Source organism: Aotus nancymaae, unplaced genomic scaffold, assembly GCF_030222135.1.
Source record: "Aotus nancymaae isolate 86718 unplaced genomic scaffold, 86718_ANA_hifiasm-v0.15.2.pri h1tg000006l, whole genome shotgun sequence".
NCBI classification, from domain to species: Eukaryota; Metazoa; Chordata; class Mammalia; order Primates; family Aotidae; genus Aotus; species Aotus nancymaae.
This window is the reverse complement of record NW_026988417.1, coordinates 96,707,981-96,722,349: the sequence shown is the minus strand read 5'-3', so window position 1 is coordinate 96,722,349 and position 14,369 is coordinate 96,707,981. Positions and strand designations below refer to the sequence as shown.

Below are 14,369 nucleotides of genomic sequence, written 5' to 3'. Positions count from 1 at the left end.
AGTATCTTTTGCCCCCCACCATTCTGAGGCCTCCCCAGCCATGTGGAACTATAAGTCCAATTAAACCTCTTTTTCCTCCCAGTCTTGGGTATGTCTTTAACAGCAGCGTGAAAACGGACAAATACACTTTCACACATTGGTTTATAGAAACCGTGCTGGGCCTAGACAGCCAATGAGAGACTGCCCAAATGAAGGCTGGTGAGTGGTGAGTACTGTCCCATTGCCCACGGTATTTTAAACTCTGGAAACCAACCAGAGGGAAAGCCTCATAGCTTTCAGAAAGGAAACAAAGGAGCCTGCAAATTATATTAATAACTTATTAATGCCATTTTTCTAACCACAGAGGTGACTTTTTTTTTTTTTGAGACAAAGTTTTGCTCATGTTGCCCAGGCTGGAGTGCAATGGTATGATCTCAGCTCGCTGCAACCTCCACCTCCTGGGTTCAAGCGATTCTCCTGCCTCAGCCTCCCGAGTAGCTGAGATTACAGGCACCCGTGACCACGCCCAGCTAATTTTTTGTATTTTTAGCAGAGATGGGGTTTCACCATGTTGGCCAGGATGGTTCTGCATTTCTGACTTCAGGTGCTCTGTCCACCTCAGCCTCCCAAAGTGCTGGGATTACAGGCGTGAGCCACTGTATCGGGCCCCAGAGAGGTGACTCTTGAAGTAAAATGACTTCTTTGTTAGTTATCTGTTCTAAGGATTTTGTCTGGGAACCTGGTTTAAAAAAACAAAAATAATGCCCCCCAAAGAGTAATTTTTTGTTTTCTCTTAAAGGCAATTAAATGGCACTGGTTCAGGTTTTCATATGTGCAACTTTCTAAGGTATAACACAAAGCTGTATTTTTAGTAGAAATCGGACTACAAAATCTGGTCTCTTGCAGAAGTTAGGCCCTTATATCTGAGAATTCTCAAAATCATGTACAGCAAGTATCTACTGGCTCATACCTCCGGTCTATTTTGAGCAAAGATGCCAACAAACTGATCTGGGGCGGCCTTGAAGCCCTTCTGGAGCAGTGCTGAGCCTATGCACTCCGACAATTCTGCAACCTAAAATGGAGAGGAAAAGTCAGAAACAGCATCAGGCCCCAACTCCAGAAACAAAGCTGACAGATGACAGACTTGTATCTCAGCCAGCAAGCAATGCTGCACACAGAAGGGGAGATGGAACATGCAAATATTCCTTTACTGATTTTTTTTTTAATAAAACACAAGGTTTTATTCACAAGAAACCAGAATTAAGAGAAGGGTTCCTTCTGCAAAGCAAATTAATCTTATCCCAACAGCTACAGGTCACAGATAATTATATGGCAGGGCTTCTTAGACATTTTTTTCTATTTTAGTTTTATAAAATTATAAAATTAATAGAGACATGAGTTTTTTTTATTTATAAAGCAGCCAAAACTTATTTGGTACAAACAAAGAAACAGCAACTTTTTTGAGAGACCTATAAAAAAATAAGAGCAAGCTCTTATCATGTAGTTCTACAGTTCCATTCTTGAGAATGTATTCTTAGGAAACAATTCAATCTCAGGAGAAGGTTTTTAAAAGCCTACATGTAGGCCTGGCATGGTGGCTCACGCCTATAATCCCAACACTTTAGGAGGCCAAGGCAGGCAGATCACTTGAGGGAGTTCGAGACTAGCCTGGCCAACATGGTAAAACCCTATCTCTACTAAAAATACAAAAATTAGCTAGGCATGGTGGTGGGCACCTGTAATCCCAGCTACTTGAGAGGCTGAAGCAGGAGAATCACTTGAACCTGGGAGGCAGAGTGTGCAGTGTACTGAGATCACACCACTGCACTCCAGCCTGGGCGACAGAGCAAGACCCCATCAAAAAAAAAAAAAAAAAAAAAAGCCTACATATAAACATATGCAAATATTTCAAAATTATTGCATCAAAAATCTCTAGGGTAAAAAACCTAATCATCCAGTGGCTGGATGATTAAGTAAATGATGGTAAATTACTAAGAAAATGCTACATAGTAAATATTATAATTATGAAAACTGCACCAAACTTAGGACAATATTACAGTGATAAGCAACACATGTAAATATAAGAATGCATATTATAATAACTAAAAATTGGTAGGTTTGCAATATTTGGCACAGTTATCCTATCCTCTCCCCGACCCTACCCCAAATAAATTAAAATTTTAAAGAAATCTTAAACTTTGCAGTTTTTTTTCTTCAGACAAGAGTCTCGCTCTGTTGCCCAGGCTGGAGTGCAGTGTGCCGTGGTACGATCTCGACCCACTGCAACCTCCACCTCCAGGGTTCAAGCATTCTCCCTGCCTCAGCCTTCCGAGTAGCTGGGATTACAGGCACCTGCCACCATGCCCAGATAATTTTTGTATTTTTTAGTAAAGACAGGGTTTCCCCATGTTGGCCAGGCTAGTCTTGAACTCCCGACCTCAGGTAATCTGCCTGCCTCGGCCTCCCAAAGTGCTGAGATTATAGGCGTGAGTCACTGCACCCCACCTGGAGTTATTTTCTTTATTCTCTGCAGGCAAATTCTAAGAGCAGTCTTAAAGCACACCCACACCCATAGGAAATAAGGCCACACCTGCCCCTGGCCTGAAATCCTATTGGTTCTGGGCCTTGGCACCATCCTGGCCCTGCCTATGGGGATCAGACTGATCCTGGTAAGGTGACAATAGGATGACACAAACAGACTCATTACCCTCTCCTCCACAGATGAGTTCGAAAGTCTTGGTTGCATTTAAGGAATCGGAACCTGAGAAATGCCTGCAATTGGATGCTCTATAGCTGGTAAATATTATTGAATAATATGTGCACATTTATATTTCTAGAAAGACAGTTCATACATTCTAAAAAAAAGAAAATCCCTTTAAGGCATTCCTCGCCACTAAAAGGTCATATTCATTGGATGATTGAAAAAAAAAAAAGGATTTGAATGTACAAATCCAAGTTGGCTTCAGTTTTGTATCTTCACCCACTTCCAAATGAAGCATGCAAGTCATAGATTCACACCTTCAGAAACCCCAGTGATTTTCAATCTGCCTTGAAAACGCCAATCTGCAATGGATGGTTCTCTCTTCCAGCCAATAAACAACGGAAGAAACCCAGGCAGCACAGAGGATTCCATGAGGCCTCAGGACCATCAAGCAATGCTATGTGTTCAACACACACAAGCTGTTCTTACACTTATGAAAATGAGGGATGCCGTAAACTACATTTGTACAGGAAACTACTATTTGGCTCTGGTAGGACAGAATAAAAACGGGAAATCCTTCCAGTCATGTGAGCTACCAATCCTAGCTCCTTCTACAGGGGAGGTGTGAGAAGTCACAGACGAACATCTCTCAAGCAAAGCCTTCTGCATCCTGTCGACCCCAGAGGATGGCTGGGGAGAAATCATGCACTTCAGTCTGAGAAGAACCAACAAACACTACTGCAGGAGTGTGGCTCTGCGTCTGCAGAGAACGATCCCTCCCACAGATGCACCCCAAACACAACAGCTCCTGAACCGTCCTTCATACAAAACCCAGATGGAGGAAGTGCATTTGTATTCATGAATCCGCAGGATTACCTGCTCCTAGAGCAGGAGCGGGGAGCCAGCGGCAGGAGCCTTTACTGGACAGCTGTATGGAAGCAGCAGGCAGCAAAACAGAGCTGGCACATCTGGGGCGCCTGACTGTCCCAGGGTGCCGCGTGGACTAGGGAAGAGCCGTGGCATCTACATTCATTGTAATCATGATAAAAATAAACAGCAACATCTTCCTGTACTGCTACTGCCACTCATGAACCGCTGTTTCAACAGTTGTAGCCATCGACGGGTGGGGACTAGAGACTGACAAGGGACACTACACTCAGATCCCAGCTTCCTTTGTGCTCCTACAGTAACACAAGTGTCTTCCCCAACATCTGTGCTCCTCCCTACGACTGTCCTGGGGGTAAGTGTCACATGGGTGGTGAGATGGCCAAAGACAGCTTTGAAGGTCAGCAAGACATACTAGGAGAGCCCACACAAGAGGCTACAGGCCTTGCTTCTGGTCCTGGTTCTGCCACTAACCAGCTATGATCTTGGGTGAGTCACCTCTCTTCCTGGGACAGGCTCTCCTCATCTGTAAAATGAGGACATGTTTCCATGTTCCGGCTTCTGAGTTTTTCTGGTACTCCTTAGCTGGAGAGGAATAATCCTGTCCTGCCAGGGGGACTGGGAGAGGAGCAGTTTCTAGAATTTTATCTTAAAAATTATAGTCAACTTCACAATGTATCCACATCAGCTTTGAAATACAGTGCTTTGAACTACTAGTTAAAATTCCTTAACTCATTCTCCCTAAACCTTTGTGTCAGGTTTCTCCTTGGACGCCCCATGCTTCCGGCAATGCTCTGAGCTGGTCCAGCACATACACTTTGTAGAAACCTTCAGGCTCCGAGCGCTCACATACGGAAGCATCCCTGCTAGCAAGAGTAGCCCACAGAGTCTGTTTCATACAAACTCACCTGCTTGTATGAAAGCCATTCATAGGGTTGGTCTGGTTTCCGAGAGCCTAAACAGGGGCCATTATCTAAAAAAGAGAAGGAACAATGGATGGGCTGAACACATATAAATTTTCCTAGATTTTAATTTGTATCCCAGCCCTATTCGACTAAATATCAGGTAGACTCGACTTTAGTTCTCAGATAAGAAAGGGTGACTTCGGATTGGAAATGTTTTCTCCCTCAGTTTTGGTCTGATTTTTTATTTGCTTGTTTATTTCTGTTTTGTTTAAGTGGGGAAGGAGAGGGGGACAGAGGGGAGAAAAGGCAAAAGCCAACTCTTAAGGACACTTAATTTGTGAATTCCTCTTTAACACCCTATTGGTTTAGACTAGGAGTCAGTAGACGGGTGGTAAAGAGATCCTGCTATAGTGAAAATGAAGTACCTTTTCAGAAGAGGCATTCATCAACACTTTTCAAGAAGTCTGAGCATTCTGACTCAGAATATGGAAAGGAAAATATAATTCTTTATGTGTCCAAATTCTGATGACCAAAGGTATCAAGAATTACCTGGAATCCTAGTTACGTAGGTGAAGTCATGATTGCAGAAAAACAAAACCAAAGAAAAGATGCAAAATGAGGGGACATGAAGGGGTATTTGTGAAGCAAAAGTCCTATCGGGATGTGTCCAGATTCCCATTCAGGTTTCAAAGAAGCAAGAGGGGACCAAAATGCATCTGGCTTTGGCATGTTAGGTTTGAGTATTCATGGGGGGCTCTGATTTGATGTGAGGACCTAAGGAAGTAGGATGGAAGGCAGGGCTGGCCCCATCACACAGATCAGGCCTCAGAGAACAGCAGTGTACTGCACACGCAGATTCAGGAGTCAGTCACACGGCTGGGGAGGACACAGCCCAGACACACTGATTTCTCTGCCATCCCTAGGAACAGTCCTGATGAAAACAAAAAGAGTTCTTCTCGGACCCTCTCCAACTTACAGAGACTGTAAAAAAACAGGGCCGTACAAGATGAGTCCAATCAGATATTGTTTCCAGATGAGGAAAAAATTGCATTAGCCGTATGAAACGATGCAATTTTATTCCTCGAAAACAGAGATGGGGACACTACAGCCAAGGGCCAAATCAGGGTCACCGCCTGCTTCTGTAAACACAGTGATAGTGGCACACAGCCACACTCATTCATTTTTGTTCTGTGTTATGCTGCAGTTGAATAGTTGCAACCAAGACCATATGGTACCAAAGCCAAAATCATTTACTATCAGGCTTTTTACAGAAAATGTATGCCAACTCTAGCTCTAGAACCACGGTCATTAAGCCTCAGGCTGACCGGGGGAACTTAATACTATACCTAGGCTCTATGATGCCCAGGCTTCAGCATTATTTACTCAGTTGGACAGGGATAGGGCCTAGGCCTCAGTATTTTTTAGAAGTTCTCTGATGGCACAAAAGAGCAGCTAGAGATGAGAGTCACTGAGAAGCAAGGAGCTCGATCTTTATAAATGGCTTCCTCGATGCAGTTTCAAAGTACTAGGTTTAAAAACTCTAGGCAGGCTTCTTCTATCATTCAACAAACTTCTGCCCCTTATCCAAATGCTAGGTTTTACTCTTTTGTAGAAGTTTAACTCTACAGTAGCTTAAGAAATAAAAGCTTAGAATAAAATGTTCCTCTGGAAAAAAAAAAAAGCAAACTGAGACCTGCACAGCAGCTCCCTTTAGTGAGTCTAGATCAAGAAGACTGGACTTACTCTCCTTCACCTTCTCTGACACACCTATAGAAGGACTTTCATTTTCCAGGGAGAGCAAGTGACCAAAGAAAAGTTATGTAACTTGTCTTCAGATCAGAAGAGAGTCAAAAGCATAATGTAAGTCACCATGCTCCTAGATGAACAGATATACATTTGCATGTATGTGGCAGGTCCTCATATAATGGCATATCATGCATATCAGATGTTGTTCCCCCGACATCTGGTGGTTTTTCTTGGGAACTCTGGGTCCATCCCACATCCCAAAGCTGTGCCTGTGAGGTGAACTGGTGCATCCCCATGGTCCTAGCGAGTGTGGGTGAGTGGGAGAGTGTGAGCGGGTGTGAGCATGAGTCGCCCTATGATGAGAGGGTGTCCCAGCCAGGGCAGTTCCCACCTGACACCCTGGGCTGCCCAGATGGGCTCCAGTCACCCATGACCCTGAGCCGGAATAAACAGGAAAATACTTATCTTACTTGTTTTTATTAATTGTTCCTAAATGTATGTATCGCTCACATTTATTTCAATGTTTAATATAAGAAGTGTGGTCTTCAGAAGTTTGGTGATGTTTTTCTGATTAGAGATATGCTGTGGGAAAACGAGTATAATAAAACCAACTTTCCCATAGGCTAATTGATGTAAGTCTTGTTCACATCAATTAACCTATGGGAAAGTTGGTTTTATTATACTCGTTTTCAAGTTGCAGTTTCCAAGAACCTATCAAAGACATTAACTGAGGACTTACCGTATACATGCTCTGTGATGTTGAAAAAGAACACACACACCCACACACCCACACTTTTTCATATGCCACGTGTTAGGCTGATCCACCTGATGGATATTAACTATCGCAGACAAACCCTGACCTTGACACCAACTTTGAAAATGTTCATAAATTAAATAATACACGAGTAAGCTTGCTTTTCCTTTGTAATGGGGTTTAATGCACCTGCTATGGGAACACTGGGACAAACACGCTGCGCTGAGACATCCAATGTTACCAGTGTCAACTGAAAAACAATAGGCACTTCTTGAGTGCATATTACACGCAACATATCATGAGGATAGAGCCAGCAATACCACATGGTTCCTGACCATAAAGAGATTACAATCTAGCTAGCAGTGGCCCAAATTAAAGATAAATATCAGATGATTTAAATAACAAAGCATGGATTCCAAGACCATTTTCAGAGACGAACCTGGTATAAGCAAAAATGAAGTGACTAAAATAGAAAGAGGGTTGGGAAAACCAGAGGGTACTCCTCCCTTCATTGAGGATGCATTAGTGGGGTGCCCACTGTGTGCCAGCTACTGTCAGTGCTGTGAAAAGAGGTAACTGACAGCCACCCTGTTCTCAAAGAGCTCGGACTGAGGGGTAGGGGGAAGAATGCCAGGTGAACACCTCTGTGCCATCAGGGGTTATGCAGAAAGAATATAATGTGCTGGGAGGAAAAAGGGAAGAAATGTCTCACTAGGAGGTAGGGGCTGAAAATGATAAACTAGGAAGGTTTTAGAGAAAAGGTTAAATGCAGTGAGAGTTTTAAAAGATTAATAAGAATATATCAAGCACCCAGGCTGGGGGTAGAAAGAGGCTTTATGATCAAGAAAGTGCACAAGGCTGGGCGTGGTGGCTCATGCCTGTAGACCCAGTGCTTTGGGAGGCTGAGGCAGGAGGCTCGTTTGAGGCCAGAAGTTTGAGTCGAGCCTGGGCAACAAAGTAAGACCTTGTTTCTAAAAAACAACAACAAAAAACTGCACAAAGGCTCCGGGCTGGGAGAGAGCAGAGGTAGTGGTGGTTCTGCAGGAAATTCAGTATGACCTGAGGGCCATATACAGGATGCCTGGGAGGGACAGAGGCTGGAAAGGAGGTGTGCTAGATATCACAGGGTTTCTTACGCCACAGTTAGTAATGAAGGGTAATCCCATGAGCCAACATTTCCCAAGTGTCTCTAACAGAATACTGCCATACTGGGATGTCAGTATTTCTTTCTCAAAATATGGGTCTCATGGTCAAGTAAGCATGAAAAATGCTGGATTGGGCCCAGTTTAACAGACCTCTGTATTGCAGGAAACATCAGAGCCCATCGTGCACTGGTGTAACATGTGACTCATCATAAAATATAGGACGTGACACTCACATATTTGACCATGGAGCCCCTGGGGCCACAGGGATTTGGGATTGACTCTGGGGAAGTTACAGAGGAGACAGAGAGGCCTGAGTGATACTAAGGAGGTGAAAGATAGGAGCAAATGTGTATTTCTGAAAGGCCACTCTTTCTTCATGAAAAACAGCAAGAAGTAGCCACGCAGATGCAGGAAAATGCTTACTTGACACATGTATTCCCCTCTGGAAACCTTCGTATAATGTTGTGACATCCTCATAGAAATACACCAAGGGCTCATCGCTGTCAAGTAGTGTGGATCTTCGAGCACCACCACTACCCTATCAAAAAAGAAAAGGGAGCATGTTAGAAGAAAGTGTTAAAAATAAAGATCCTTCGTGATGCGATGATACATGTATGCACTGTGGAATGGCTCAATCAAGCTAATTTACATATCCACTCCTTACATCCTTATCACTTATTTGTAGTGAGAACACTTAAAATCTACTCTCTTAGTAATTTCAGATACATAGTACATTGTTATTAACTATAGTCATCAACTAATAGTGAACATATATAGTCAGCATTTTTACTAAAAATAGATGTCCTGAACTTGTTCCTATTATATACCATAAAATTTGTATTTTTCCATTAAAAAAATAAAATGTTTAAAAATTACAAAAAAATACATAAAATTTATATTTTTCCATTAAAAAAATAAAATGTTTAAAAATTAAATATAAAGTCTAACATACAATTATGTTATATATATGCACCCCTCCAGGGGCTGCCTGCAGAACAGCTGCTCAGTGTCTGCTGAATGACTGAAGCGCAAGATGTGCTGATGTAAACCAATCATTCACCTGGAGGTAAGCACAAGCTTCAGGGAAACACGCCTAAGACAATAGGGCTGTCAAAAAAGAAAAGAGGTTCGCAGACCTATACGTGCTGGACCTGCTGGATAAGGCCAAAGAGAGCAAGAGGAGAACCAGAAACCGCCACTACACACACTGCCAGTTCTCAAGCCACTGCCACCCACAGCACAGAGGACTGACCCTGTTCAGCCCTGGTGGAAATGAACCTCACTTGGTTATACTTCTAAAATGTTACCTATATTCTTTTTGAGACTATTTCCACTGTTTTATCTCCTCACCAGCCACAATATAATCTGCTAGAAACTTCACTTCCTTTCACTTCACTTCCTTGCATAGCATCTCTAACAGTTAAAATCATATGCAAAACATATGAATGTGCAGAGACAGGTTTTTACTAGTTTTATTTGCAGCATTTATAAGCATGCAGATTTGACATCGCTGTGCACCTTTCTCTAAGCCGTCTTCATCTGTTGGCTTCCTAAGTATACTTGCTATGTGTAAGAACTCCTGACCATGGGTAAGGCGGCAAGGCCTAGCCTCCCACAGTAACAGCAGTAGTCTCTAGAGGTGGCAGGTCTCCACTGTGAGTTGCTGAGTCCTCTGGGGCCAAAGGACACTGGAACGTATCCAGACATCCACAGAAAGCCAAAAAGCACTCTTTAGAGACTGATGAATAAAAGCACAGTGACTATGATGTTAGAGCCTATCTTTTTTTTTTTTTTTTTTAAATTTCAGAGAGGGGCCTTCACTTTTGCAACAGTCTGGAAACTCTTGGAGAAATTAGACTGTGATATGAAAACTTCTGGTACCAACAGGAAAGAGCTGTCCAAAAGTGGACGAGATCATTTCTGGCTTAAGAAAACAGGAGATGCCAAAAACAAGGGAGAAAACCTAAGTCTCAGAGCAGACAGTCTGGGCAGGCAGCGCTGAGGAGGAAATGAATGGGTGCCAGGGGATGTAGTGACATGGAGACCCCTTAGAAGGTGATGACTGCCTGATCTGTTTCCATGGGCTCTTCTATTTTTGTTAGGATTATCCACTCCTCTTCCTACAAGCTCTTTTGCTTTTTGTCCCCGCTTAAGTTATAATGTATATACTGTTTAAAAAACATTTAAGACTGGGCATAATGGCTCATGCCTGTAATCCCAGCACTTTGGGAGGCCGAGGGGGCAGATCATGAGGTTAGGAGATCGAGACCATCCTGGCCAACAGAGTGACATCCCGTCTCTACTAAAAATACAAAAAAATAAGCAGGGCATGGTGGTGCACACCTGTAGTCCCAGCTAGTCAGGAGGCTGAGGCAGGAGAATCGCTTAAACACAGGAGGCAGAGGTTGCAGTGAGCCGATATTGCGCCACTGCACTCCAGCCTGGTAACAGAGCGAGACTCCATCTCAAAAAACAAAAACAAAAAACAAACATTTAAGTGATACAGAAGAATATCAAGGAAAAATGATTTCTATTAATAGTCTGGTAAATTCCTACCAGTCTTTTTTCTATGCTTATACATTTATAGACATTCTGTCAATATCTACTGTGTGCTACATATGTATAACTCTTGATCCAAAACTGCAAATAGTTTTCTGGAGTAAATATGACCCAATCATATCTTTTTTTTTTTTTTTTTTTTTTTGAGACGGAGTTTCGCTCTTGTTACCCAGACTGGAGTGCAATGGCGCAATCTCGGCTCACCGCAACCTCCGCCTCCTGGGTTCAGGCAATTCTCCTGCCTCAGCCTCCTGAGTAGCTGGGATTACAGGCACGCGCCACCGTGCCCAGCTAATTTTTTGTATTTTTAGTAGAGACGGGGTTTCACCATGTTGACCAGGATGGTCTCGATCTCTTGACCTCGTGATCCACCCGCCTCGGCCTCCCAACCAATCATATCTTTTAATCATCACACTGTCTTCTTTCTCTTGGCAGAAACTTTCTAATACCTATAGCCATGATTCCAAACATTTTTATTAAGCTACTTTATAAAGCAAAAAAGTTATTCTTTGTGTGCATAAGAATGGAAGAATATCTTCACTTTAGTATCTTGCATTACTTAATTGCTGAGTCTGCTTTCTTTTCTGTAAAATGGAGACATCATGAGTCTACTTACAGGGTTATTTTTTGTTAAAGAAGAACTTTCCTGTAAAATATGATGGTGTAGAATATTGCTCGTGCACCCAATAACATGCTCTAACTATAGTACAAGTCCTCCATCAATCACCTCGATCTTGACGCCAACAAATAAGCTGAAATTCAGAAGGAATTTTGTGGCTTTGTAGTGAGTATCAGAAGCCTCCTCAACCCATGAAGCCACCAGAAGCACCTAGTGCACCAAGGCTAAGGTAGAAAGAGAAAGGAGGAAAGGACAAAATGATAGAAATAGGAAAAATGAGAGAGAGTGAAAAGAAATAAGAAAAGTACCATAGATGCATGGTGAAGTGCGGTTGTCTCAGCACGGCCTAGAGATGCAGGAGGCGTGGCTGTACAGGGAGGTCCTCACAATGCTCTGCTTGGGATGGTGCCTTCTACACCTCTTGACACAACAGAAATGCATTCATGGTCTTTTTCAAGGCTATCTCTTCAAAAGCAACACCACTTTCTGCACTCAGCAGAGGAGTACTCCTGTACCCCTAGCTATGAATGGGCAGATGGGGATAAGGTGAACAAGACACAAGCTTTTTCTGAAGGAGCCCAAGTCTTGACTCTAAGTGACCAGAGGGACTCCAAGGAACACTGGCTGAGCAGAAGACTGCAGGCAGAGTCAGGATGAGCAGAAAGAAGCAGGATTGAAATCTTGGTGCACAGGCCCATCCGAGAGCCAAGGTTCTCAAAGTGTGGTCTGGGGAACACCTGGCACTTGTTAAGAAAGCAAATCACACCAGACCTGTTGAATCGGAAACTCTGGGGGTACAACCCAGCAATGCTTTAAGAAGCCCTCCGGGGATGCTAAAGTTTGAGATGCACCTTCCTAGAGACAGCAAGGTCTCCAACAGGGAAGTGGTAAAGATGGGCTAATGGGTTAGAAAGAAATCTACAAGAAGCGGTGTGTGGAACAGGAGGGAGGGGAGAGACTAGAGAGAAGCCAACTCCTACAGACCTGGCTAGGTCAGTGGCAGTGGGGAGCAGAGAAGGACCAAGACACTGGGCGTGCTGCAGCACTCATGAAAGGGATTTGACAGGCAATGGGGTGTAGGCGAAAAGAAGGAGGGCTGAGAAGGAAAACTGTTCCCTTTAATCAAACAGAAGACTGGGCACTGGGGGTAGGCTTCAGAAAAGAGGTTGAGTTTAGCTTTGGACATATGGAGACCACATCCCTTCAAGACAGGCCAACTACCTTTCCCTGGTCAACTTCCCAAATTTCATTTTGAGAACCACTGCTCTACAGGACCGTTTTATAACAAACTTTTAGCTAAATAATTAGTTAGTTAGGTTTAAGTTTTTGGTGGCGTATAATCTTCTGGAATCTGAGAAACATGGAGGCAAGCTAGCTAAATCAAAGTTAAAGAAGTGAATGATATCCCCAATAAAGCATCATCTTGACACTGTAACCTGGGGCATGATATTTATTATTACACTAATTAGCAATTAGAATAATGAGAAAAGCTTGAAAATGAAGCAGTAAATGAGACATCTGCCAAAAGGAGACACTAATTGAAGGCTCAATGATACTGGATAAAAGGTCATACTATCACTCAGTTGTCAGATATAACTATAATTTCAAGAAAGGAGGTTGAATAAGAAGGGGAAGGGCACAAAACATTAATATCTGTGCTTCAAAATCCACGGCTCTATGAAAGGACCAGACATTCCCATAATCTTTTTTCTTTGGAAACAGGGTCGTGCTCTGTTGCCTAGGCTGGAGTTCAGTGCCCTCATCAGAGCTGACTGTGGTCTCAACCATCTGGGCTCAAGCAGTCCTCCCACTTAACCTCCTGAGTAGCTGAAACCACAGACACATGCACCTCAACTGGCTCATTTTTTTATTATTTGTAGAGACAAGGTCTTACTATGTTTCTCAGGTTGGTCTCAAACTCCTGGGCTCAAGTGATCCTTCTGCCTCAGCCTCCCAAAGTATTGGGATTACAGGCATGAGCCACTGCACCCCGCCAAGTGTTACCATTCTTTGAACAAAAATGCTATATTTAAAACTGAGTGTCAGCAATCTTAGTTATATCTACATAAGCAAGGGGTTGCAAGCTGAGTGCTGGGAAGCACAGCTGTAACAATTGGAGCCCAAAACGTCTGTAGGTTTTGCAAGATAGAGTCACTTCAAAAGCTGGGGATTTAAATGCTATATTATGTACATCCACGTGGCTATTTCTAGGAACGCCTATTTAAATTTAAAAAAAAATAGCTTAAATTTGACCTTTATGGACTTCGGACATAACCTACTGATGGGGGGAGAGGGGACGGTGTGTGTGGGAGTCGCTTGGGCTCAAGAAACAGGGCAAACAAAGCAGATAACCCCAACTGAATGTGCAGGACATCAGTCATGAGCCAGTGAGTCAACAGGCATTATGGATCTTTTATTTCTTCTGCTACAGACCTCCTTAAAGTGGTTATATAGTTTTCCCAGTTTAAAAAAAAAAAAAAAAGATGGTGAGTCAAACCCACTACAGTGAAATTGTGGTCACGACCAGTATATTCCGCAACATCTCTACCAGCTAAGGTTCCTCCCGAGGTCAGTGCCCCACAGGGGCTGAATTAGGAAACACGTCCAAGCTCCCCGTGGGGGCAGGAAGGGCAGAAAACCCTGAAACCGCGAATATCTGCATATCAAAGGTTCCCAAGGCCAGAACTCTCACCAGTATTTAACTAATAAGAACACAATGGCCAGTTATTTTGTGCTATTCCCCTACTTAAATGCAAAAGCAAATTATGCCCTTGAGGATTTCTTAGGGGTAGAGATTCCAAGCTTTACCAATCATAGTCTCCTACGTCTCCATTTCCAAATGGGCACTACGGGGCATAGCAGTTAAATGCCCCTGTGTTGTTACTGTTTATGCAAGAGAGTGATAGGGAGGTGGATGCAGGACGAAAGGGAGAAGGGAGGGGAGAGTGAGAGAGAGGAGGGAAAGGAAGAGAAGGGGGAAAGGCAGAGCCAAGTAACTTCTAAAGAGATTGCCAAAGACGTGGCTGGGTTCTAATGCGGGATCCATCTCTAGGATGCAAAGGAGCATGAAGAACCA

General features: G+C 43.3%; 1 protein-coding gene across 10 annotated transcripts in view; it reads right to left on the bottom strand.

Annotated features, from left to right (window-relative positions):
* ACSL1 (acyl-CoA synthetase long chain family member 1) overlaps nt 1-14,369 on the bottom strand; it is a 71,286-nt gene that overhangs the window by 24,229 nt on the left and 32,688 nt on the right. For all 10 annotated transcript variants that reach the window (XM_021670124.2, XM_021670125.2, XM_064369811.1 and 7 more), the window contains exons 3-5: nt 8,539-8,653; nt 4,474-4,538; nt 950-1,051 (exon numbers count right to left, since the gene is read on the bottom strand). In XM_021670124.2, the coding sequence (XP_021525799.1) occupies nt 950-1,051; nt 4,474-4,538; nt 8,539-8,653 (282 nt within the window). The remainder of the gene's footprint in view (nt 1-949; nt 1,052-4,473; nt 4,539-8,538; nt 8,654-14,369) is intronic.